This window comes from Alnus glutinosa, chromosome 13 (genome assembly GCF_958979055.1).
Source record: "Alnus glutinosa chromosome 13, dhAlnGlut1.1, whole genome shotgun sequence".
NCBI lineage: Eukaryota > Viridiplantae > Streptophyta > Magnoliopsida > Fagales > Betulaceae > Alnus > Alnus glutinosa.
Window position 1 is genome coordinate 7866946 of NC_084898.1, and position 26424 is coordinate 7893369.

Sequence of the window (26424 nt, forward strand, 5' to 3'; positions counted from 1 at the left end):
TGGGCTTTGCTTCGTAAACTTTTGTAGAACTCTTTTCACTTCTCAGATATCATTTAGTAAAATGGATTTTCGTATGAATTTTCTTCCATTTATACACTTTCAAAAAAAAAAAAAGAAGAAAAGTCTACATATTTTTCCTTAAACTACCATCCAATTACTAGTGAATTGACAAAAAATTCGAAGAAAGAAAAAAAAAACGAAAATTTTATTTAAAAATAAGACAAAAATTTTTGTTTAAAAAAATGAAAATTTTAATTTGTTTTTTAAAAACGAAAACTTTTAATTTTCTTTAAAATAAACATTTCATTTTAATTATTTAAAAAACAAAAACTTCCTTAATTTTTAAATTTGGCCACCCTTGATTTTTATGTATTAATATTTTATTTTACTTTTTTAGTTTTCTTTTCTTTTTTATTTTTGAATTTTTAATATTTTTATATTTTATTAAGGGTATTTTCGTTATTGTGGAAACACAATTTTGTGTAGTTTGGGGGACATTGTTTAAATTGAAAAATTAGAAAAATATTGTCAATTAGGTGATAGTCTGAGGAAGTACGTGAATTTTACACAAAAAAAAAAAAAAAAACACACACACACACACACAAAGAAAAAATTTGAAAATATATATATAAGTCTTTAAAAAAAAAAAAGAATTCTTAAAAGGAAATTTAAAAGTGTTAAAGGAATAAAGGGAGTAATAACTGGAAGCTAATTGTAGGGATCCCATCGCGCAACTCACAACCTTATTATTCGATCTATTATAATATACAATAGAAAATTAATACATTATTCATCAAAAATAAAATAAAATAATACATTAGTAATTTAATCAACAACCTTTTGGACAATCTTGTAATTTCGTTGCACAAAATATCCCAAAAGCCATTCACACAGAGTCTCCAGCTCGATCAATTCAATTCTCAAAAGGAGGTCGATGGAGAATGTGATGCTCTGCATTTGTATTGTATATATAAAGATGTCTCTAGGCGGCACGGTAGAGGGCATCTCCCAGCGCACTTTAGCTTATTTTCGTTCTCCTCCTCCGCCTATAACTAACATGCGCTCTTGATACACAATTGCCGGTCATCCTTATCCTGCGCGCGCACCCCTCTCTCGCCCAATATCAATGGCGGAGCCTCCAAAGGTTGACCCGTTCCCCGAGAACCGCCGTGAAGAGGACGCCGGAGCCGTCTTCACCCTCCAATCAAAAGGTGCCGCGTTTTAGCGTTTAAAATCGGACATAAAAAAAAAAAAAAAAAAAAAAAAAAAAAAAAAAAAAAAAAAAAACAGAATTTAAGCTGTTCAAATGTTTAGCATTATATATCCTTCAGATAAAATCATGTCTGTCTGTTTCTTTTCTCTGACATTTTCTAAGTGATTTTGATTTAGGGGAATGGTGGCACGCGGGGTATCATCTGACGACGGCGATAGTGGGGCCGCCGATACTGACTTTACCTTACGCGTTCAAAGGGTTAGGGTGGGGCCTAGGGTTCTTCTGCTTGACGGTGATGGCCGCGGTGACCTTCTACTCGTACTATCTCATGTCCAGAGTGCTGGACCACTGTGAGAAAGCTGGTCGCCGCCACATCCGATTCCGCGAACTCGCCGCCGACGTCTTAGGTACCCAACACTTGGCTTTGTTTTCGTTTCTTTTTGTTTGTTGGAAAGCATTTAAACTCGGACCCAAATCCCAAATCATTATGAGATTTTTGCGTGGAGTTTCAGAAGGGGGTTCGATGACGTTGACTTTGTTGTAAATGTTTAGTCAACTATTTTTTTTTTAAATTTGTTTAGTATTGATTTTAAAACTATTCTTTACCCGCCAAATTTTAAAAAGAAAAAATAAAAAATAGTACGGTTTGTGTTATCGATTTTTTTATTATATTTTACTATATTTAAAATTGTGAATATCAAAAAATTGGAGTTTTAAAATTATGTTTAGATAATTTATAAAATTTAAAACAAAATTTGAAAAAAATGTTTTGAGTGTGAACCTTAACGGTTGGCACATAGTAAACCGTTAATATTTAGACGGAAAATATAACATAAGTACTAAAATGATTTTTACCCTTAAACTTAGGTACTATTTATGAAACAAATGAAAACTCAAGTATCAAATTTAAAAAAATTGAAAACTCAGGTACCAATAAGGTATTTAACTCTTTTTATTATTTTGAGTTTGGTTAAATTCGGTTTAAAAACGACAATATTAATCAATTTTTAAATAAGTTATCAGTTGAAACTGTTATATTAATATTGTGGAATAATTTGAAATAAAATCATTTTAGATCGAAAGTAATCATATGATTCATGTGTAACTGAAATTATTCATTATATTCCTATTAGATGTGTGAAAAAAATTCAATTATAGCTTTAGGTTTAAAAAAAAAAAAAAAAGCTTCCCCTAACCATGGAAACCCACTGCCCAATTGACAGTAAATCTCTAGCCATGGAGGCTGGAGATGGAGCTGTGTCCACTATCTGGCCGTGAGTCTCTTTCTTTCTTTATTTCTTATTCTTCTTCTTCCTTTTTTTTTTTTTTTTTTCTTAAAAAAAAAAAAAAAATCTGACACAAGAATATAATGGCAATTTGAGTCACACGTGTGTGGATCATGTCGGACAATTTGAATGACGTGTGGTCATGCGATGCACCTGATTCACATCTTAGTCAATTTTTTTTTTTTTTTAGAAAAGTGAGTTTTCTTAAGATATTTGTTATTTATTTTCTTGAATACAAAAACTGAAAGAAAAGAAGTCATTTACTTTGTTCCTTTGTTGTTCTTACAGGGTCGGGATGGATGTTTTACTTTGTAATAGTCATCCAAATGGCTATCAACACTGGAATTGGAATAGGAGCGATTTTGTTCGCAGGGCAATGTCTCGAAGTATGTTTACTAGACCTTTATTTTATTTTTTTATTTTTTTTTATTTTTTATTTTATTTTTGAGTTCTAGTACTCTGTCTGTCTATCAGCAAGTGAGAGCTGCTCTTTGGAGTTGGTTGTCATTTTCTCAAATTTTCCATCATCAGATGACAGCTGGGATGATGACTGTCCCACGAGGTCTGCTGCTGGTTAATTTTGGTCTAAAATATAATTACATTTGGAGAAAAAGATAAAAAAAGAATGCAATTTTAATCCAAAATTTTACTTCTTTTGTGCTTTTTGGTGTTTCCTAATGACCCTTTTGATTTCTCTCTCTCTCTCTCTCTCTCTCTGTGGGCTGTCAAAGATCTTGTATTCGAACCTTTTTCCCAATGGGTCCCTGAAATTGTACGAGTTCATAGCAATGGTGACAATTGCAATGATAGTTCTCTCTCAGCTTCCAAGCTTCCACTCTCTCAGACACATCAACCTGGGTTCCCTGATTCTCAGCTTGTGCTACACTTTCCTTGTGATTGGTGCTTGTATCTATGCAGGTAAGTACCGAAATGAACATACCCGTATTCCAATCTTCCTTTATATCAACTAGTCATGCATTATATTTGCAATTATGAAGAAAGATAATTATAACTGACTTTTAAGGTGTCCATCATCTCTGCCTGCTTGGATTGCAGCAATCTTGTCAGATTATGAAGTTACATAATTAGATCTAAATTCGTAGAATTAAAAGTTTTTAGATTGAGCCAAGGTCTTATTTGAAGAATCCTCAGGTATCATCTCCCCCAAGTCCCCAACAAATCTACCATCCAAATAATAGATAAACTGGATAACATGGTGGTGATGTATCCATAAAAACAAAAATCAAAGATAATGTTCTCATCTCCTCATTTGATGCACTTGTCCTTAATGGCAAAGATGTGACATCCCGGTTTCATATTGAGAAGATGAGTAGTCTACACAAAGTTGGTGGTTTATAAACACACTCATATTGCTTATTTACTAGGTAAAACTGAACTTTATAAGCGATTCTAGACAAGGTCTAAATTGACTAGTCTTTTTAGAGTGATAGCACAGATGTGGCTAAACACTTTTCTATAGGTCGTTACAAATAGTATCAGAGTCAGGTTGCAATACCATGTAGTATTGGAGCACTACATGATGTGGCCCTTACGAGGACGTCACGGGTTTAGGGGGAAGGGGGAAGATTGTAACACTCCGGTCCCATATTAGAAGATGAATAGCCCACATAGAATGTGTGATTTATAAATACACTCATAGGCGCTAAGTCTCACATTTCTTACTTAGTAAGTGAAACAGAGCTTTATAAGTGATTATAGTATAGCTCCAAATTTACTAGTCTTTTTGGGATGATAGCGTAGATGTGGCTAGTGTTTTTTCTTGAGTCGTTACAAAAGAACTACTAATAATTAGCTTTGAAGTCTAGACTTTCTTTGTATTAGTATTGCTAGAGCTTTGATTCTTTCTTGACCGGTTATTTCATCAACTTGATATTTTTAGAGAATTGTAGCTACCATTTGTGTCATGTTCCCAGGGCTAGGCTCAAGCAAGACCCTTACCCAGTATTTAAGCTAATCAAGAATGCATATTAGGCTACGCATGTTAATGAAGGAAATAGTAAATTTAATCATTTAATTAATACTTTAATACTCCCCTTCACGTATGAGTTCAAACTCCCTCTTAATAAGTGAAATCTAACACATTGAATATTTAATTAAAATTGGAGGAAAATAACTTGTTTTCAATACGCTAGTCTAATTTGTTCTATTGATTAGAAAATTTCCATTTTTCCTGCAGGTACCTCAAAAAATGCTCCTTCAAGGGAATACTCCTTGGAATCCTCAAAGTTGGCAAGGGTTTTCAGTGCCTTTACTTCAATATCAATTTTAGCTGCCGTTTTTGGGAATGGGATACTACCTGAGATACAAGTAATTATAGCTTCTAAATAAAGCTTTGTGTTTCCTCTGAAGCCTTCCTTTAGTTGTAAGATTTCAAGCTTTCTTTTTCTATAGGATTATGTGGCACCTATAATGAATTAGGAACAACTAGGCTGCATGATCTCGTTGCTTTAAGTAATTAAACTGCATAATTGGACATGCTGGTAATGCAGGTGTTGATTCATATCTAACATAGTGTAGTAAAGTAGGTTGTTTATATGATATCAACAGTCAAAGAATTAGAGTCAAGCAATGGTTTGTCAATGCTTGTTGATTTTAATTCTGCCACTCATCAACACAGGCAACTCTTGCTCCACCTGCAACTGGGAAGATGGTAAAAGGCCTTGTGATGTGTTACTCTGTAATTTTTGTCACCTTCTACTCGGCTGCAGCGTCGGGATACTGGTTGTTCGGAAACAAATCTAATTCAAACATTCTCAACAGCCTGATGCCACATGATGGACCTTCTTTGGCTCCAGTCTGGGTTCTTGGCCTTGCTGTGATCTTTGTTGTGCTTCAGCTCTTTGCCATTGGCCTGGTAAGCTTGCACATGACTTGACAATCAATTCCTCTGCTTTCTGCACATCCAATATTTCAGGTTTTATTGAGGTAAATGTCTCCAATATAACACAGGTTTATTCTCAAGTGGCTTATGAGATCATGGAGAAACAATCAGCTGATGTAAAACAAGGGATGTTTTCTAGAAGGAATCTTATTCCTCGGCTAATTCTCCGGACACTCTACATGACATTCTGCGGGTTTTTCGCAGCAATGCTTCCATTCTTCGGAGACATTAATGCCGTTGTAGGAGCAATTGGTTTCATCCCTCTGGATTTCATCCTCCCAATGCTTCTCTACAACATGACTTACAAGCCTGCAAAATTGTCCCTCACCTATTGGATTAACATCTCTATTATCATCATCTTCACAGGGACAGGAATCATGGGCTCGTTCTCTTCTATTAGGCAATTGGTTCTTGATGTCAACAAGTTTAAGCTCTTTAGCAATGAAACACACTAGACTCTTGCTTTCAAATGAACTGAGTTAGTGAGTTATTAACCCCCTTGGCATTGGGAACTCTGTGGTGCAAGATTGGATCAAGGAAGGGCATGCTTTTTACACAAGAAACTAAAATTGCGTACAAATTGAATAACTCAGCCATTATTCATCTCAACCATTGATACTGTAAAATCAAGTACAGAGTTCCCACGAACGAACAAGTGTTATCATGTGGCCCTTCAAACTGTCAATCTGTTATTATTTAGCTACATCTGTCAGCGTTGATCGTTATGTTGAATGAAAAATCAAAGTTGACTAAAATGTTTTGAAAATATCCTTATTTTGACCATTAAAAAATGAAGAAATTTTTTTTTAATATTTTTTTAAAAAATTTAGAGATAAATGCAAAATCAAGCTAGTCTTGTGGTTGGCCTACATTTTTAAATAAAAGCAAAGGGTAATTTGGGTTTTTTATAGTTAAAATAATGGTATTTTTGAAACATTTTGATCAAATTTGATAAGTTGAAGTTGTACTCTCAGCTAAACAACTAATACTTGGGATTGCCAATTGCCAACAAAACGTCAGAGCCAAACATATATAATATATTCCAATTTAAGAAAAGGAAATCTGACCTTTTATTGGCCTAGGCTAACTAATTAAGCTCCCCATCAATCAATAGAGATTTGCAATTGGGCTTATGGCAAAGTAGTCTGGTTGTTCTACTGTTCGGAAATCAGGCAATTTTGTCTTCCGATATTTCATGGGATTTGTAGTAAGTTTGGCGATGATATTCTATACCAAATGCACAGAAAAACGCTTTCAACGGGGTTACGTTCGGATTGAGATTCCCAGTAATTTAGACAGTACATTATGAGAGAGTTTATATGGGATCGATCTGTCTAAATAAATTTTAGACTGTTCGCCTGTAACAGTACCGTTAGATGCAGCATATAGTTAGCCGTCTATTCTGTTAAGATTCCAATTATATTCTGTTTGTATTTCTGTTAGCTCTGTTTAGATGTTGTTAGCTGATGGTTAGGCGGGTATGAGCCATGAGGTTAGGCTCTATAAAAGGGAAGCTAGATGAGAGGGAGAGGCATCGAAATTGATTGTAATCCTTTGGATTGTTTGGAGGTTCCTTGGCCCCTCGAAGTGCCAAGAACATGGAGAGTAGCGATCTCGAATTCTGCTATTTCAATACAGATTTATATTTCCTTTGATCTTCCATTCATCTCTCTTTCCATTTTCTTCTATAATTCTCATTAAACACCTAAACAGTCAATTTGACTGTTACAAGTGGTATCAGAGCCAGGTTCCACTGATTTTTGATTTTGTTCATTTGCAAACCCTAAATCCATGGATCTTCACCATTTTGATGGAAAAAACCTTTCAGTTTGGATGTTCCAGCTTCAGCAAAATTTCCTTTACTATAATACTCCCAATGATCTTCACAAATATATGATGGCCTCATATTACATGGAAGGTGAGGCTCTAACTTGGTTGGAAACAATGGAGAGAAATGGAGTTTTTACAATGGATGCTGATTGGGAGAAGTTTGTGCGACTCATTCACCTTCGATTCGGACAAGAATCAATTCCTGAGAAGGAAAAATACCTAGAAAATGTCAAGGAAGGAGAAGAGGAGAAAAGAGATGAAGAAGCAACTGATTCGGTTGAAGCTCCTTACCTTCTGTTCGATGAGATTTCCCAACCAAAATGTTCAGAATCTCTAGTGGAGAAGCAATTAACAGATTTAGTTCCTAAGGAGGTAGAAAACCAAGAGGAATTCAAGACCGAAGAAGAGGAGAAGACTGAAAAAATTTCTCCAGAAACAGATTCGGATGAAGGCACAACACACACAGCAATTCTCGAATCAGAAACAGATCCTGTTGCAACTACCTACCACGAGAAAGGAGAAGAGGAGAAGAAAGGTGGAGAAGCCATAAATGCGGTTGGAGATGCCTATCACCTGCTTGATGAAATTCCTCAACCGAAAGAATCAGAATCTTTCTTAGGTAAGCCATTTCCAATTCTGGTGGATGGTGATATCAATGAGCAGCACGTGTTTGATGAAAGGCCGGGAGAGTTGGAATTGGTGGTTCGGAAGCATAGATGGAAGTGGAAGCAAGGGGAAGAAGAAAAAGATGCACGGTGTCGTTTTGAGCTGGACAAAGACGTCTTCATGGATGGCTTAACAAGTTACGAGAAAAAAATTTCTTATTCTAAAGCTGGAGAAAACAAACAAAACCTTGGGCAGTTGGTAACTTGTGAAAGATGTGCAGAGAAGCTTCATTATAAAAGGCGGGATGAGATTGGAGAGGATTTTGTGCTGCTGAAGCACAAATGGCGATGGAGAGAGGTGGTATCACATGCTGCCGGTGGTCTCAAGCTGCAAAGGCTTCACTTAGAGACTGCTGAATCAGTTTCTTTTCCAGTTGCCTCTAAAGATGGTCATCAAGATTCCGGGAATGGTCATTATTGGATACAACATGAAGAGGAGTTTAGAATTAAGTTTGAGCTTGACGTGGAGGATAGGAAGCTTGAAGAAACTTCCGAGCCACTAAGGTACGTTGTTGTTGGCGAAGAAGTGAGTAACGGCAGATTCTCTTCTGCCATGCGAGCAAGCCTCTCTACAATGGTTGTGTTTGACTTGTGGCACCGATGGCGTTGGAAGGACAGACGCCGTGATCTTCAAGGAGCCATCGTTCAGATGGTGAGCTCAAAGCTGAGTGTCGGTGTAAATGATATTGATGGGTCTTTTCAACATTCTCAAGGAAAAACGTGGCACAACCTTGATTCACCTTTTCCATGGAGTGCCAGATGTGCTCTTTCATGGAGTGCCAGCTGTGTTCTCTACATTGAAAATGGAAGTGGAGAGTTGAATTCAGAGTCAACTTGTACAGCTATTGTCTTGGCTTTTGGGAAGAGTAAATTTTTCTTGAAGGAGACAATCTCACGTGCCTTGCCAACCTTGGTTAGTGAAATGTTAAGTAAATATGAAACAGTGGAGGACAACTATCAACGCACTAGAGACTTTCAGAGGAATTTCTGGCTTACTGCATTTTATGTTATTTTTTTTAGACGCACGTTGGTACACCCGAGCTCAATCATACCGTGGAGTGTTCATAAAGATGGAGCCCGTGATAAGGGAAGCCTAGAAAAGGAAGCTGGCATGGGAAATGGGGCTTGGAATGCAATAGAGGAGGAGAGTTACATTTGGCTCCAATCAGCCGGTCAAGTGGAGTGCTGCATCCCCAAATCTGTAGGGATGATTAATAGTGTATATTTCCTAGGGTGTGACTACGGGGTTTTTGATCCAGGAGGGGAACGAGTACTACCAGCACAAGGAAGAAGAAATAGGGAAGCAACATTCCAATCCAATATGCGGTTACAAGAAAACATTGGTGTCAAAGTCGTGCAATTGAGTCTAGAGGAGGAAGTAGCTGCCAGAGTCTTTTGGTTGCAGATTTAATGGGTTGCTTTTGCATATGGCGTGCTGCATCTTATGGGCAATGAGGGCTTACATTTTTTGTTTTGTTCAATCTGCACCTTGAGGGCAAGGTGCTTAAAAGGGGTGGGTAATGTAACAGTACCGTTAGATGCAGCATATAGTTAGCCGTCTATTCTGTTAAGATTCCAATTATATTCTGTTTGTATTTCTGTTAGCTCTGTTTAGATGTTGTTAGCTGATGGTTAGGCGGGTATGAGCCATGAGGTTAGGCTCTATAAAAGGGAAGCTAGATGAGAGGGAGAGGCATCGAAATTGATTGTAATCCTTTGGATTGTTTGGAGGTTCCTTGGCCCCTCGAAGTGCCAAGAACATGGAGAGTAGCGATCTCGAATTCTGCTATTTCAATACAGATTTATATTTCCTTTGATCTTCCATTCATCTCTCTTTCCATTTTCTTCTATAATTCTCATTAAACACCTAAACAGTCAATTTGACTGTTACATCGCCCACCTCCTCGAACAGATGGGTCCCACATAGGCACTCTCACATATGCTGCTCAAATTACTAGATATTCTTGTCCGTGTCCGTGAAAGTTACGCTACACATCAATGGATTAAATTTATAAAATTAAAATGAATGATGACAACACAATTATTAGAGTACTAAGTCATTAATTAAATTTGCCACGTCGAATATTGGCTTTGCATTTATCGTCTTGTTAAGAATCCCACGTGTTACCATATTTTGTTTTTAATGGGAAACTAGTAAGAATTTTAATGTAATTGATATAACATAGGGGTTAATAGGAGAATTTGTAAGGAATATAGCATAGGGGTAAATAGGAGAATTAGTTAGGATATGCCTTTTAGAAAATGCTTTCGGTTAGTTGTTTAGAGTCTATAAAATGGGAACCAAGACCATAAAGAAAGGCATGAAAAGAAATATACGAAAATTGGTTCCTTCAGTAAAATTGTTCTCAAATCAGCTTGGAGACCCGGACATCTCGAATAGCCCAGTTATCTTGTTCTTATTTTCTTAATCTCTCATCTCTCATCTCCAATCCATAATTCATCATTCCAATCGTATTTCCATACAAAAATTTCAAAATATACACAGATCCTAGAAAAACCCATAACAAATTTAACATAACTATCATATTGTATGACAATGACATAACATGATGGCTATGATAGGTCCTGTTTACATTGGTCGGTTAGACACGAATTGAGACTAAAACATTGAAAGCAAAATAGGCGAGCCAAGAAGAAAGAGGAAATCAAGAAACCCAACGGAAGAAGAAGAAAGAAGACTTAACTAAAAAGAGGAGGAGGGGGAGGAGGGAGCCATAGATTTAAAGAGAGAAACAAATATTTGAGGTACTTCAGCCTTAACAAATGAGAAACTTAATTAACCTAAGTCGATAAGAAATGATGAATTTAATAATTAATGATGCGTTTTGGTGTTTAATTTTTGAAATTAGAATTCAATTATTATTTGGTGTGCGAGTTTCAAGGCAAATAAAAGGTGTTTGGGTGATGAGTAAAATTTAAATTGTATTTAAAATTGTGTTTGAGTGAGAGTTGTATGAGATTATTCTTTCACGGATATCCATAGCAGAGAATGATTTTAAGTATGAAAAGTTACGTAAAATGATTGGAGTTATGAAAATTAGTGTGAAATAATAATTAAAATATTGTTTAATATTATAAACAAATATAAATGAATAATTTTTAGGGTTAAACACCTTTTTAGTCCCTGAGTTTTGACAACTTTATTTTTTAGTCTCTGAGTTTCAATTCGCATCACAGATGATACCTAAATTTTGGGAAATGACCAAATAAGTACCTCGGTTAACTTCTCCGTCCAAAAACTAACGGCTCGCCACGTTACTGACACTTAGCACCACTGGAATGTCGACACCTGTCCAGTGAAACACGTCAGCATCCACTTAATTTCCAAATCACCCAAACACCTCCACATCACACACCCACGTCATTTGTTTATTTTGGGGGGAAAACTATTTTCTGCAATTTAAGAAACTCAAAAAAAAAACTGAAACTCAAATATTTCAAACAAAAAAACTTAAATCATTTCATCGTTAATCTGAGAAAGAAATCAAAATCCCTAAAATGAACTTGTGAAGTGAAGAAGTGAAGAACCCTAATCCCTAAAATCCCCCTCGACCGACTCTCTCTCGACCGGCCGACTACTTCCCGGACTCCCGGACTCTCGCTCGATTTCTCTCCCGTCGACTCCACTGAACCGGTCGACTCCCTCTCGGACGTCGAAGAAGGGGGATTTCACCTAACCTCGGCTGGACGTCGAAGAAAGTGGATTTCACTCGCTCATCAAGTCGGCACATTCCGAGGTATTTTGCCCATTTTTGTGTTTTTAGAAGTTTGTTTCGTGCTATATATATATGGATTGTGTATTGTGATTGTCGGTTGAATCTTTGTTTTGGTTTTTGGAACAAATGCTTGTCGGTTGTTGGGCAAAGTGATGAGGTTATAAAAACCGAAACTTTCGGTTGTTGTGGGTGGATAAAAGTTGATGGCTTCTTGTCGTACACGAGATTCCAAAGGGAAGGAAGTTTCCTGTGGTGTAGACAAGGTCGGTTCTTAGGCTCAAATTTTTTTAAAAAATTTGTAATTTTTTTAATTTTTTCCTTAATTTCCGTTTGAAGATTTAGACAATTTTTTGTTTGTTATGTGTTTTGTGTTGTCCGTTCCTTGAAGTCATCATCTGGATCGTCCTCAGTGGGCCGTGTTGACATATCCTATTTCTGTTTCTGCGATTTACCAGCCCCATTGAAGACCTCGTGGACTAGGAAAAACCCTGGAAGAAGATTTTGGGGTTGCGCCACTTACAACTCAAGAGTAAGCATTTTGTTATAATTATAGATAGTCGGTCGTGAGTTTTTGCTGACTGAATGCTATACTTCAACATGCAGACAAAAGCTGCATGCAAATTTTTCAAATGGCTGGACAAGCCAACTTGTGCAATGGGTGTGGAGGTCTTAGATGAGATTACCAAGAAGCTTAACGAAGTAGAGGATGCAAATGGTACTTTGGTAGCAAGGGTTAAAGATTTGGAGAATGAAAATGTCAGTTGCATGGAAAGAGTTAGGCAATCACAGAAGTGGGATGATAAACAAATGGAAATCATCAGGTGTCTAGAGAAGGAAAATGACAGCTATAGGACAAGAGAGAAATTTTTGATGTATGCTTTGTTCTTCTCATGGTTTACAATTCTGTTGATTGCTTGTGTTGCACTTATGAAATGAAATGTAGTTTGAGATATGAATTGTAGATTATGTAGTTTGGATATGTATTTTGTATATTTATGATAAGTATGTAAGTTTTATGGATGGAGCTGCTGGAGAAATATTGTTAATATATTATGTCAAACAATATCCCTTCATGCTGCAATTGTCAACAAATGTACACTTTGTGCTCAAATTTTGGATCTAAATAATTTATTCCATTGCCCTTCAGGCAATATCATAGAGAGTACCTCATGTTTCCATTTATATCATAGTAGTTACCTAGGTTTTACATAAGTATCACATATAGTACCTCTGTATGGGTTTTAATAAGTTTTTAATGTAAAACACAAACAATATCCTTTCATGCTGCAATTGGTCAACAAATGTACACACTGTGCTCAAATTTTGGGTCCAAACAATTTATTCCATTGCCCTTCAGGCAGTATCACAGAGAGCACCTCATGTTTCCAGTTATATCAAAGTAGGTACCTAGGTTTTAGATAAGTATCACATATAGTACCTCCGTATGAGTTTTAACATGTTTTTAATGTAAAACACAAACAATATCCTTTCATGCTGCAATTGCTCAACAAATGTACACGTTGTGCTTAAATTTTGGGTCCAAACAATTTATTCCATTGCCCTTCAGGCAGTATCACAGAGAGTACCTCATGTTTCCGGTTATATCAAAGTAGGTACCTAGGTTTTAGATAAGTATCACATATAATACCTACGTATGGGTTTTAATATGTATCACGAGCAACCTGTGCCTTGATTACAAATAAATGCAATAGGATATATGTGCAAATAGTTACATCAATAACCAGTACACATCCAGTAGCGTAACAAAATACATTAACAATATGTGCATCCAATAATCAAACATGTACAAATATGTACATCAACAGCCATTTTTGCAAAATATCAATACAACACAAAATATGTGCACATCACATGAACACCCAGTAGGGTAACACAATACATTAACAATACTCACGGGCATCCACAACTCGGATACAAGCATCTATTAACACAAAATGTGTCTTGTCTTTGTCTTGTACATCAATCTATTTGAATTGGTTGTGATTCACCTTGCTGCAACCCAACCAAGAGATAGGTCAATCAACATGTATTTAAAAAACAATTAACCAGCCCACATAGGGTAACAAAAAAAAAATAGTATGTGGCCAACTTTGGTTGCTTCTTGTACACGGAAGACATTCTCCTTTCTTTTGGTCTTCAACGTATGCTTGTTCCTTGAGGTATGCTTCGTCTTCGAGGTGTCCTTGCCGGTTGACCTGATGGACCTGCAGGGGCAGATGGGCATGCACCTAATGGACCTGCAGGGGTAGGTGGGCCTGCAGGGGCAGATGGGCCTGCACCTAATGGACCTGCAGGGGTAGGTGGGCCTGCAGGGGTAGGTGGGCATGCAGGGGCAGATGGGCTTGCACCTGATGGCCCTGCCCTTGATGTGCTTCCCTGCCCATATTTGACAAACACATTAGTTACAGAAATATAGTCATTGAACCAGTAAATAGAAATATAGTTATTCGACCAAAAATATCTACCTTCGATTTCCTAGGCTGTTTGGGATACTTCTTCCTATTCGGGTTGTCGGGTTCACGGCAACTCCTAGCATTGTGCCCCTTTTCACCACAATTTCCACACCGCACATTGTATCCCTTGCGACTCACTTTGATGCTCTCGTCTAGCTGCTCATCAACTCCTCTTTTCCTCTGTTTTTTGGGTCTCCCACGCTATTTCCTTGGCTGCGGTGGTTCTATAGGTTCCACACCCTCAGCGACAGGCCACTCATCCGGGCCAGGCATAGGACTAATCCTGGAGGCATAGGACTTTCTGTACGTATCCATCATGTACCAATGGCTGACATAAGTCTCGGGTTTTCCTTTATTGAGATATATTGCACAAACTGCATGTGGACAAGGAATACCATTAAGTTGTCACCCCCCACAGCCACATGTTCTTCCTTGAAGATCCACCACCCGCCGAGACTTATGGGCACTATCGACCTCAAACTGCATCTGATTGCTCCACCGGCAAATATAGTTCTTCGCCTCTAACTTGTTTCTCTCCAACTTCTTCACAATCTTTGGACAAATTACATTCGGTGTCGTTGCTGCCCCATCATTTTTTTGACTGAATCGGTTCATAATCTGCCGCCGTATAGTCTCGAAACAAGTTAGTATCGGCTGGCCTCTTGCTTCTAACACCCAAGCATTGAAGCTCTCGGCGACGTTATTTAGCAAGATGTCGCTGCAGCTGGTGGTTCGAAATGCGTGCCTTGCCCACATTTTTGGGTCAACCCCTTCAATGTACTCGAGAGCTTTTTTGTCCATACCTCCAATGACAGAGAGGTAGTACTTAAATTGGACTTCATTGGGTGCCCTAGCTGCACCCTATAACGCGTCCTTGAACTCCTTCCCCTTCCATCCCTTCCCCTTCATGTTTGCATGCAGGTGCCTAACACAATAACGATGCTCAAGGCCGGGCATTAGATCCTCCAGAGCATCGATTAGTCCCTATGTAAATAATAAAATAAATATCAAACAAATGTTATTAAAATAAAAATGACCATACGATAATTGTATTAGATATTACCTTCTGTCGGTCCGACATGAACGACCACATATGCTCCCGCGGAAGCCCAATATCCTCCAACAGTTGGACCAAGAACCATGTCCATGTCTCCTTGTTCTCGGTCTTGCATACCGCAAATGCAATAGGATATATGTCATCATTACCGTCACGGCCGATTGCGGCATGCAACTGCCCACCCCATTTCGTCTTAATGAAACATGCATCAACATATATCATCGGCCTACATCCTGCCAAGAATCCTTCTTTACATGCCGTCAAAGAAACATACATCTTCTGGAAGAACACTCCGTCCCTTTGGATGTAAGTCGAGCTACCGGGATTCCACTTCCGCAATGCATTGCAATACTCTCGGGTGTGACAATATTGTTCACCATCTCTTCCATCGAGGATTTCGATTGCCATCTTCTTTGCATGATGGCAACTCAATATTGTCATCTGCACGTTGTACTCTCGGCGTATCATTTCCCTCAACGCCCTAGCCTTAAAGCTTCTTTGGTCTCGAAAAATCTCTACATATCGATTTGTAGCCCACCTGATAGTTGTCTTCTTGTTGTAGTAATCACTGCCACAGTTATGCTCATCATGGAGAGTCTTGATCTGAAAATACTTTCTATATGGCGTCCAGGAGGCATGTATTTTTTAGTGACATAACGATTTGCAGTGGGCGGTTACCCGTTTTTTGTCGTTATGCACATACTTGTAATCAAAGTTATTTTGCACTGTGAATAGTTGCAATGTTTCTTTAAATTCTTTCGGGTTCGTAAACCTCAACCCTACACTTAATTCCACTGTCTGACTCCAGTCCCGCTTTTTCTTCCACTCGGGATACCTTCTCTTACGCTTTACAGTTGACCCTTCATTGTCTTCTTCACCATTGTCTAGACTGTCAAAGTACTCACTGTCATATGAATCCGCGTCCGGGTCATTTGCTGCATCGACTCCAATTCCCGTGTTGGAATCTTTATCCCAAGTCTGAAACCAGGTATTTATATCATCATTCGGTTCGCGTAGGACATCCTTTTCCTTCCCTACAAACATGTCCTCCTCCTCGCCATCAATCAACTCAAAATCACTCAACTCGATGTCCTCCTCGTCCTCCTCCTGCTCCTCCTCATCCCTCTGTTTCCTTGGTCGCCCAGCTGGCCGTTTCCTAGGCCGTCCGGCTGGCCGTTTCCTTGGCCGCTCGGCTGGCCGTTTCCTTGGCTGCTGTGATGGATGTTGCACTGCTGCTGGCTCTTGGGGTGTCTGTTGCACTGCTGGCACTTCTGGAAGAGACTGGGTCAAAAACAAAACAGGGTTTACCACTTCAATTGGAAGAGGTTCTTCATGATCCACAAAAACATGTAGCTTTGTCCTGCCACTATTCAACAGCCCTTCTTTTAGAGTAATGAAATCACTATCTTTGGTAAGACCGTGTATTTGCTCGTTGGTCTCATCATCAAACTTGTAGTACATTTTGGGTATGTTGTTGTATTCATATTGCAGGTAGCACTCCAAAATGTTTGTCAAATCTCCAAACTTGAACTGGGATGCATCTATACCGGCGATTGTCAGAATGTCTCCGCCAATATAGGCCATCCCGTGTCCAGATAGTGACCCATTATGGTAAACAAGTAGGTCAAATGTTGGATATGACATCTTCTGCACCCTGTGACTTAAACAAAAAATGATCGTCACACTCTAGCAATAAAAACTGTAAAATTAACTAGCAAAGAGATGAGCAAAGAAAGTATGTAAAATGTAAAAAACAGAGAACATAAAATTAGATATGATTTGGAAGATGAATATAAGTAAAGAAGAGATTGTGTGTGTTCACAGGTTTTTATAGTTGTATTAGAGAAGAGATTGTGTGTGTTCATGCCAACATGCATGCATTCATGTTTTTGCTTGGTCTTATTGTATGGTCTTGGTAAATTTCTTCTTTTATTTTTATTTTAATAAGTCATTGGTATTTGATATGATCATTTGGATGCATCGTCAACTTATTAACAAGCCTTTAAGTGATGTGAGGATGTATGTAACATGTGTCTGGCATAAAGCTTTTGGTACCCAGCCCCCTTCCTTCCCCCTTTCCAACAAAAGAAAATGGTGAAGAATTAAAAAAAAAAAAGAACTAATCCTGTAATTGGTAAAAGTTATATGACTTCTAGAGTGAATATGAATTTAAATTTTGCTTCTGTTTGTTCACAGCATGAGTTTATATTTGGTGTGTGTGTTCGTGTGCATATCTATTTTTAATAGATTGACTTTCTCTTGTCTGCAGCATTGGAGGCTTGGTTGTCAAGCAGATGTTTTATAAAGCTAAAGCAGAAAATATTGATAACCTTGTGAACAACACCATTGGAGTTGTATGCGTCAATCAATAGTTCTCACATTGCAGATGCTTCTTAGACAGGATGTATAGTGCTTTTTGTACTTTATTGTCCTTTTTGCACAGTTGGGACCCTCTTGGCAAACATGTGCAACCACAAACACAGTAAACAGATAAAGACATATATGCAATAAAGTAATACATTCTAAAATGCAATGTGCTGGACAACAACCCAACCAAACTGGTTGTTGGTTTTCTTTACCCAACAAAAGATAAAAACACGTGACGATGGTCAGGCCCTACCCAACTCGGGATACACCCACAACAACCGAAAGTTTCGATTTTTATAACCTCATCACTTTGCCCAACAACCGACAAGCATTTGTTCCAAAAACCAAAACAAAGATTCAACCGACAATCACAATACACAATCCATATATATAACACGAAAAAAACTTCTAAAAACACAAAAATGGGCAAAATACCTCGGAATGTGCCGACTTGATGAGCGAGCGAAATCCACTGTCTTCGACGTCCGGCCGAGGTTAGGTGAAATCCCCCTTCTTCGACGTCCGGGAGGGAGTCGGCCGGTTCAGTGGAGTCGACGGGAGAGAAATCGAGCGAGAGTCCGGGAGTCCGAGAGGGAGTCGGCCGGTCGAGAGAGAGTCGGTCGAGGGGGATTTTAGGGATTAGGGTTCTTCACTTCTTCACTTCACAAGTTCATTTTAGGGATTTTGATTTCTTTCTCAGATTAACGATGAAATGATTTAAGTTTTTTTGTTTGAAATATTTGAGTTTCAGTTTTTTTTTTGAGTTTCTTAAATTGCAGAAAATAGTTTTCCCCCCAAAATAAACAAATGACGTGGGTGTGTGATGTGGAGGTGTTTGGGTGATTTGGAAATTAAGTGGATGCTGACGTGTTTCACTGGACAGGTGTCGACATTCCAGTGGTGCTAAGTGTCAGTGACGTGGCGAGCCATTAGTTTTTGGACGGAGAAGTTAACCGAGGTACTTATTTGGTTATTTCCCAAAATTTAGGTATCATCTGTGATGCGAATTGAAACTCAGGGACTAAAAAATAAAGTTGTCAAAACTCAGGGACTAAAAAATAAAGTTGTCAAAACTCAGGAACTAAAAATGTGTTTAACCCTAATTTTTATTTTATCTTTACTTTAGAGTAATATAAAAAGTGGTGATGGGTTTGCACAGTAATTTCTTTTATTTGATGCTTTTTATTTGATAGGGTGATTTTTGGTTCTACCCTTCTTCTTTCTTCAATGGAGTTAAATAAGGTAAGGTTATTTTTGTCTTTCTTTATATGAATTTTTAGTTTTGCTCTTCTTCTTTCTTCATTGAAGGTAAATCAGGCAGGGTTATTTTTGTCTTTTGGCATTTCTTTAAATTTTAAAATTACTATGTTGCCCCTTTTTACCTTTACGTTGGCTAAGGAATTTCCTGGGTATTTTTGTCTTTTTATAGTAAATTACTCTTGGCCCCTTTAAGTTTGTGAAGAGTCGACTTTTTTTAAGGGATGTTTTTGTCTTTTACTTTGTGATTTAGTTTTATGTTTTTCCCCTTTTTTGGGCAAATTTTTTTTGTACCGCACGAGTTTACTGGCTTACCCTTGTTGGTTTTCACATGGATAATATATTTTACAGGTTTTTTAGGTATTTCACCCCTTTTCATTCTTTTTCCTCGGGTGCCTTTGAGATTGCGATTTCGTAGTGAAAAAGTGCGATTTTAAACCAAATCGCAAAAAATGAACCGTTTAAAAACTGCATTTTTAAAAAATTATGATTTGAAAACGCAGAAAAGTGCTTATTCAAATCGCATGCAATGATGTGCTTTTTTAAAAACGCAGTATTTTAAAAGGTTAACCTGCGATTTTAAAGATCAAACTGCAATTTTGCAAAACGCTTAACTGCGTTTTTAAAAATCACTTTTTTAAATCGCACATTTTAAAATCGCTATTTTTAAATCGCAGTTTCTGAAATCGCAAACCCAAACGGACTCTTCCAGCCGCTTCTTTCTTGTGGACAGAAAATAGGTTTTCATTTTTCCTGACACCAACCATACCGAAGGCCAATATCTTCTACCGAATGCATCATATCAGATTACCGCGGAAATCCAGCAAAAATTGAGAGAAATGCAGAAAGGACGATACGTTCTAACAACTCTACCAGATAACTGCGGATTTTCGGCCAAAAAAATTCGGTGTCTTTGGTTGAGCGAGACAGAGATAAAGGGCTAAAAATCAATTCCACTTCCGCAATCGCTGAAGAGAGAAGCTATTGTTCTTAACGAACAAGGTATACTTTTCTCTTCGATTTGGGTTATTTCTTGTCTTTTCGTTTGCGTTTCAGAATAATACCGGATCATGGCGTTAGAGAAAGAACTCAAGATTTGGAGGACTGATGAGGAACCCAACCCGAACTCTTCTACTTGCAGAAATTCAGACTCGACGAGGTTCACTCGGTATTTGCATAGATACTCTTCAGCATTGGTTTGAGATTTTGATTTGGTTTCTTCTGTTTTGTTGCTCAAATTCGCGTCCGTTTCTAGGCCGTTTTTTTTTTTTTTTTTTTAATTTTTTAAATGCGTTGTTGGTAGGAAAATATTATGAGGATCCTATGAGTTGTGTTTGGTTTTCTTGAAATTCGGACGCTTTGGGTTTTGTTCATTGGAGTTGAATTTGAATTGATCGTGACTTTTTTTTTTTTATCTGCGTGATTTATTGTTATTTTGTATATTCGAATTGATATATTTTCTTTTGGTTAAAGGAATTTTCAATTTAATGATTCTTGTTTTAGGCATGATTTGGCATGGTGGTAGGGTTAGATTTTGCCTTGAATGAGGACTATGGAAGTAATTGTAATGCTTCGTTTGTTTCGACGTAAAATGATTTTTGTCGTAAAATGGTTTCAAGGAAGTCATTTTTCTGAAAAATATTTTCGCCGAAAACATTTTTCAGTGTTTGGAGCTTACGAAAAATCACATATATTTTTTTTTATATTTTTATTCAATCATATTAACTTATAAAAATCAATTTTTATTCAAAACATATAAATATTAATGTAAAATAATATAAAAATCACCGGTGACGAGATTCCGTCACTGACCGATAGAATTCAGGCCAGTTTTATCGAATTTCGGCTACTATAGCCTGAATTCGGACAGTTTCGTCGAAGTCTGGGTTGGCCGGATTTTGGCGAAAGTGACCGGATTCTGGCCAAAACTGCCGGACTCCGGCCTACTGGTCGGAATCCTGCCAGAACCACTAGAATCTGGCCAGAATTCGGCCTTTCCGGCCAGATGGCATGAATACGATCAAAATAGTCGCCAGAATCTGGTCCCCAGATTTCGTCACTGGATTCCGACGACATTGACTGGATATTATCGGATTTCGGTACTGGCAAGATTTCAGTGATGGACGACTGCTTGAACGTGAAGGTCGACTGTGTTGTTTAAAAGGAGTCGAATGCGCCTGGCATCTTTGGAAAATGATTTAAAAGCGTAAATCATTTTCCGAAATTTATTAAGCATTTTTTGTCAAACAGAAATCATTTTCTAGTTGACTATAATTTTCGCCCTTACCAAAAACTGAAAAATGCCGAAATCATTTTACGCCGAAACAAACATAGCATAAGTTGATTTTTTATTTGTCATTAATAGTAGGTAACGATGATGATGATTTTTTTGATATAGGAGATCCAATGTCTTCATGGTTTCTTGTATGTGATATTTTGGAGTTTATACTTTGGGGGACATTATTCAAATTGAAAAAACATTGTCAATTAGGTGATAGTTTGAACTTAGAAAAAATACATGAATTTTACACAAAAATTAAAAAAAAAAAAAAAAGTTAGAAAAAAAAAGAATATATATATAAATTCTTAAAAGGAAATTTAAAAGTGTTAAAGGAATTAAGGGTGTAATATTAAAAACTGGAAGCTAATTGTAGGGATCCCGTAGCGCAACTCACAACCTTATTATTCGATCTATTATAATATTATATATACAAAAGAAAATTAATACATTAGTAATTTAATCAACAACCGATGGACAATCTTGTAATTTCGTTACACAAAATATCCCAAAGATCCATTCACACAGAGTCTCCAGCTCGATCAATTCAATTCTCAACAGTCAGAAGGAGATCGATGGAGAATGTGATGCTTTGCATTTGTATTGTATATATAAAGATGTCTCTAGGCGGCACGGTAGAGGGCACCTCCCAGCGCACTTTAGCTTATTTTCGATCTCCTCCTTCGCCTACAACTAACATGCGCTCTTGATACACAATTGCCGGCCATCCTTATCCTGCGCGCGCACCCCTCTCTCGCCCAATATCAATGGCGGAACCTCCGAAGGTTGACCCGTTCCCCGAGAACCGCCGTGAAGAGGACGCCGGAGCCGTCTTCACCCTCCAATCAAAAGGTGCCGCGTTTTAGAGTTTACAATCAGACAAAAAAAAAAAAAAAAAAAAAAAAAAAAAAAAAAAAAAAAAAAAAAAAAAAAAACCAGAATTTAAGCTGTTCAAATGTTTAGCGCATTATATATCCTTTGGATAAAATCATATCTATCTGTTTCTTTTCTCTGACATTTTCTAAGTGATTTATGAATAAATATGAAAATATGATTTTGATTTAGGGGAATGGTGGCACGCGGGGTATCATCTGACGACGGCCATAGTCGGGCCGACGATACTGACTTTGCCTTACGCGTTCAAAGGGTTAGGTTGGGGCCTAGGGTTCTTCTGCTTGACGGTGATGGCCGCGGTGACCTTCTACTCGTACTATCTCATGTCCAAAGTGCTCGACCACTGTGAGAAAAATGGTCGCCGCCACATCCGATTCCGCGAACTCGCCGCCGACGTCTTAGGTACCCAACACTTGGCTTTGTTTCTTTTTGTTGGTTGGAAAGCATTTAAACTCGGGCCCGAATCCCAAATAATTATGAGATTTTTGCGTGGACTTTGTTGTAAATGTTTAGTGAACGTGGGGGGGACGTTGTTTATTTTGTTTTTAGTATTGATATATTTTTTTGGATCCGGCACCAAAATGAAAGTAAAATCAAAATAAAATACTAAAAACATATATCATTACTAAAATGAAAGTAAAATCATTTTAGATATATTATTAAATCTCAGCCACTCATTTTTTTTTGAAATAAAATCATTTTAGATTGAAAGTAATCATATGATTCATATTTAACTGAAATTATCCATTATGTTCCTACTAGATGTGAAAAAAATTCAATTATAGCTTTAGATTTTTTTTTTTAATAAAAAAAACCAAAAAGCTTCTCCTAATTAACCATGGAAACCCACTGCCAAATTGACTGTAAATCTCTAGCCATGGAGCTGTATCCACTATTTGGCCGTGAGAGTCTCTCTCCCTTTTCTTTTCTTTTTTTTTTTTTTTTTTTTTTTTTTTTATCTGACACAAGAATATAATGGCAATTTGAGTCACACGTGTGTGGATCATGTCGGACAATTTGAATGACGTGTGGTCATGTGATGCACCTGATTCACATCTTAGTCAATTTTTTTTTTTCAGCAAAGTGAGTTTTCTTAAGATATTTGTTATTTATTTTCTTTGAATACATAAACTGAAAGAAAAGAAGTCATTTACTTTGTTCGTTTGTTGTTCTTCCAGGGTCGGGATGGATGTTTTACTTTGTAATATTCATCCAAACCGCTATCAACACTGGAATTGGAATAGGAGCGATTTTGCTCGCAGGGCAATGTCTCGAAGTATGTTTACTAGACCTTTATTTATTTGATTTTTTTTTTTTTTTTTTAATAAGTTCTATTAGTCTATCTGTTTATCAGCAAGTGAGAGCTGCTCTTTGGATTTGGTTGTCATTTTCTCAAATTTTCCATCATCAGATGACAGATGGGATGATTACTGTCCCACAAGGTCTGTTGCTGGTTAATTTTGGTCTAAAATATAATTACATTTGGAGAAAAAGACAAAAAGAATGTAATTTTAATCCAAAATTTTACTTCTTTTTGTGCTTTTTGGTGTTTCCTAATGACCCTTTTGATTTCTCTCTCTCTCTCTCTCTCTCTCTCTCTGGGCTGTCAAAGATCTTGTATTCGAACCTTTTTCCCAATGGATCCCTGAAATTGTACGAGTTCATAGCAATGGTGACACTTGCAATGATAGTTCTCTCTCAGCTTCCAAGCTTCCACTCTCTCAGACACATCAACCTGGGTTCCCTGATTCTCAGCTTGGGCTACACTTTCCTCGTGGTTGGTGCTTGTATCTATGCAGGTAAGTACCCAAATGAACATACCCGGATTCCAATCTTCCTTTATATCAACTAGTCATGCATTATATTTGCAATTATGAAGAAAGATAATTATAACTGACTTTTAAGGTGTCCATCATCTCTGCCTGCTTGGATTGCAGCAATCTTGTCAGATTATGAAGTTACATAATTAGATCTAAATTTGTAGACTTAAAAGTTTTTAGATTGAGCCAAGTTGACTGGTTATTTCATCAACTTGATATCTTTAGAGAATTGTAGCTACCATTTGTGTCATGTTCCCAGGGCTAGGCTCAAGCAGTACCTTTACCTAGTGTTTAAGCTAATCAAGAATGCAGATTAGGCTACGCATGTTAATGAAGGAAATAGTAAATTTAATCATTTAATCAATACTTTAATACTTTCCCTCACGTTTGAACTTAAACTCCCTCTTAATAAGTGGAGCCTAACACATGGAATATTTAATTGAAATGAGAGGTAAACTGTGAAGTCAGGGTTTGAACTTAGTACCTTTGACTTTAATATCAGGTTAAATTATCACTTATCCCACTTATCCTATTAAAATTTTGGAAAATAACTTGTTTTCAATACGCTAGTCTAATTTGTTCTATTGATTAGAAAATTTCCATTTTTCCTGCAGGTACCTCAAAAAATGCCCCTTCAAGGGAATACTCCTTGGAATCCTCAAAGTTGACAAGGGTTTTCAGTGCCTTTACTTCAATATCAATTTTAGCTGCCATTTTTGGGAATGGGATACTACCTGAGATACAAGTAATTATAGCTTCTAAATAAAGCTTTTATGTTTCCTCTGAAGCCTTCCTTTAGTTGTAAGATTTCAAGCTTTCTTTTTCTATAGCATTATGTGGCACCTATGATGAATTAGGAACAACTAGGCTGCATGATCTCGTTGCTTTAAGTAATTAAACTGCATAATTGGACATGCTGGTAATGCAGGTGTTGATTCATATCTAACATAGTTGTTGTAAAGTAGGTTGTTTAGATGATATCAACAGTCAAAGAATTAGAGTCAGGCAATGGTTTGTCAATGCTTGTTGATTTTAATTCTGGTACTCCATCAATACAGGCAACTCTTGCTCCACCTGCAACTGGGAAGATGGTAAAAGGCCTTGTGATGTGTTACTCTGTAATTTTTATCACCTTCTACTCGGCTGCAGCGTCGGGATACTGGTTGTTCGGAAACAAATCTAATTCAAACATTCTCAACAGCCTGATGCCGGATGATGGACCGTCTTTGGCTCCAGTCTGGGTTCTTGGCCTTGCTGTGATCTTTGTTCTGCTTCAGCTCTTTGCCATTGGCCTGGTAAGCTTGCACATGACTTGACAATCAATTCCTCTGCTTTCTGCACATCCAATATTTCAGGTTTTATCGAGGTAAATGTCTCCAATATAACACAGGTTTATTCTCAAGTGGCTTATGAGATCATGGAGAAACAATCAGCTGATGTGAAACAAGGGATGTTTTCTAGAAGGAATCTTGTTCCTCGGCTAATTCTCCGGACACTATACATGATTTTCTGCGGGTTTTTCGCAGCAATGCTTCCATTCTTTGGAGACATTAGTGCTGTTGTAGGAGCAATTGGTTTCATCCCCCTGGATTTCATCCTCCCAATGCTTCTCTACAACATGACTTACAAGCCTGCAAAATTGTCCCTCACCTATTGGATTAACATCTCTATTATCATCATCTTCACAGGGACAGGAATCATGGGCTCGTTCTCTTCTATTAGGCAATTGGTTCTTGATGCCAACAAGTTTAAGCTCTTTAGCAGTGATGTAGTTGGTTAAGCTCATAATGAAACCCACTGGACTCTTGCTTTCAAATGCACTGAGTTAGTGAGTTATTAACCCCCTTGGCATTGAGAAATCTGTGGTGCAAGATTGGATCAAGGAAGGGCATGCTTTTTAGTTCACAAGAAACTAAAATTGCGTACAAATTGAATAACTCAGCCATTATTCATCTTAACCATTGATACTGTAAAATCAATTACAGATGCATTTGTAATTTCACCAGAAAAGTAACCTTGGTCTAGGGTTAAATATTATTTAGCCCCTAAACTAACCTAAACTAACCGTTATTTTTTTATGAAGCACTATGAATTAACAAGTGTCATGATGTGACCTTTCAAACTGCCAATATGTTATTATTTAGCTACATCTGTTAGTGTTGATCATTATGTTGGATGAAAAATGAAATTTAACCAAAATATTCTGAAAATATCCTCATTTTGACCATTGCAAAAAAAAAAAAAAAAAAAAATCTAATATTTTTTAAAAAAATTAGAGATAAATGTAAAATCAAGCTAGTCTTGTGGTTGGCCTAGATTTTTAAATAAAAACAAAAGGTAATTTTGATTTTTTATGGTCAAAATAACGTATTTTTGAAACATTTTGATCGAATTTGATAAAGCTGAAGTTGTACTCTCACCTAACAACTAATACTTTGCTCTTTATTTATTTATTTATTTTTTAATAGATGATACTTTGCTCTTTAGGTGAAGGCCTAGGATTACCAACTGCCAACAAAACGTCAGAGCCAAACATATATAATATATTCCAATTTAAGAAAAGGAAAACTTGGCCTTTTATTGGCCTAGGCTAACTAATTAAGCTCCCCATCAATCAATAGAGATTTGCAATTGGGCTTATTGC

The 26424-nt window shown here is 37.2% G+C and overlaps 2 protein-coding genes across 2 annotated transcripts; both read left to right on the forward strand.

Annotated features, from left to right (window-relative positions):
• Positions 1–948: 948 nt before the first annotated feature.
• LOC133854411 (probable GABA transporter 2) lies at positions 949–6113 on the forward strand. The gene is made up of 7 exons (XM_062290608.1): positions 949–1211; positions 1390–1620; positions 2788–2885; positions 3231–3417; positions 4697–4827; positions 5138–5374; positions 5470–6113. Exons 1-7 carry the CDS (start codon positions 1127–1129, stop codon positions 5854–5856), a joined length of 1356 nt encoding a protein of 451 aa, XP_062146592.1. The 5' UTR covers positions 949–1126; the 3' UTR covers positions 5857–6113.
• Positions 6114–21616: 15503 nt separating this feature from the next.
• LOC133854770 (probable GABA transporter 2) lies at positions 21617–25834 on the forward strand. The gene is made up of 7 exons (XM_062291043.1): positions 21617–21918; positions 22132–22362; positions 23139–23236; positions 23573–23759; positions 24395–24525; positions 24839–25075; positions 25171–25834. The coding sequence occupies exons 1-7, from the start codon at positions 21834–21836 to the stop codon at positions 25558–25560; spliced, it is 1359 nt and encodes a 452-aa protein (XP_062147027.1). The 5' UTR covers positions 21617–21833; the 3' UTR covers positions 25561–25834.
• Positions 25835–26424: the final 590 nt, after the last annotated feature.

Coding starts and splice junctions, on each gene's coding strand:
- LOC133854411 (XM_062290608.1), top strand. CDS start 1,127: ATGGCGGAGCCTCCAAAGGTTGACCCGTTCCCCGAGAACCGCCGTGAA. Junction 3,418..4,696: donor TGGTGCTTGTATCTATGCAG/GTAAGTACCGAA, acceptor TTTTTCCTGCAG/GTACCTCAAAAAATGCTCCT. Junction 4,828..5,137: donor GGATACTACCTGAGATACAA/GTAATTATAGCT, acceptor TCATCAACACAG/GCAACTCTTGCTCCACCTGC.
- LOC133854770 (XM_062291043.1), top strand. CDS start 21,834: ATGGCGGAACCTCCGAAGGTTGACCCGTTCCCCGAGAACCGCCGTGAA. Junction 23,760..24,394: donor TGGTGCTTGTATCTATGCAG/GTAAGTACCCAA, acceptor TTTTTCCTGCAG/GTACCTCAAAAAATGCCCCT. Junction 25,076..25,170: donor AGCTCTTTGCCATTGGCCTG/GTAAGCTTGCAC, acceptor AATATAACACAG/GTTTATTCTCAAGTGGCTTA.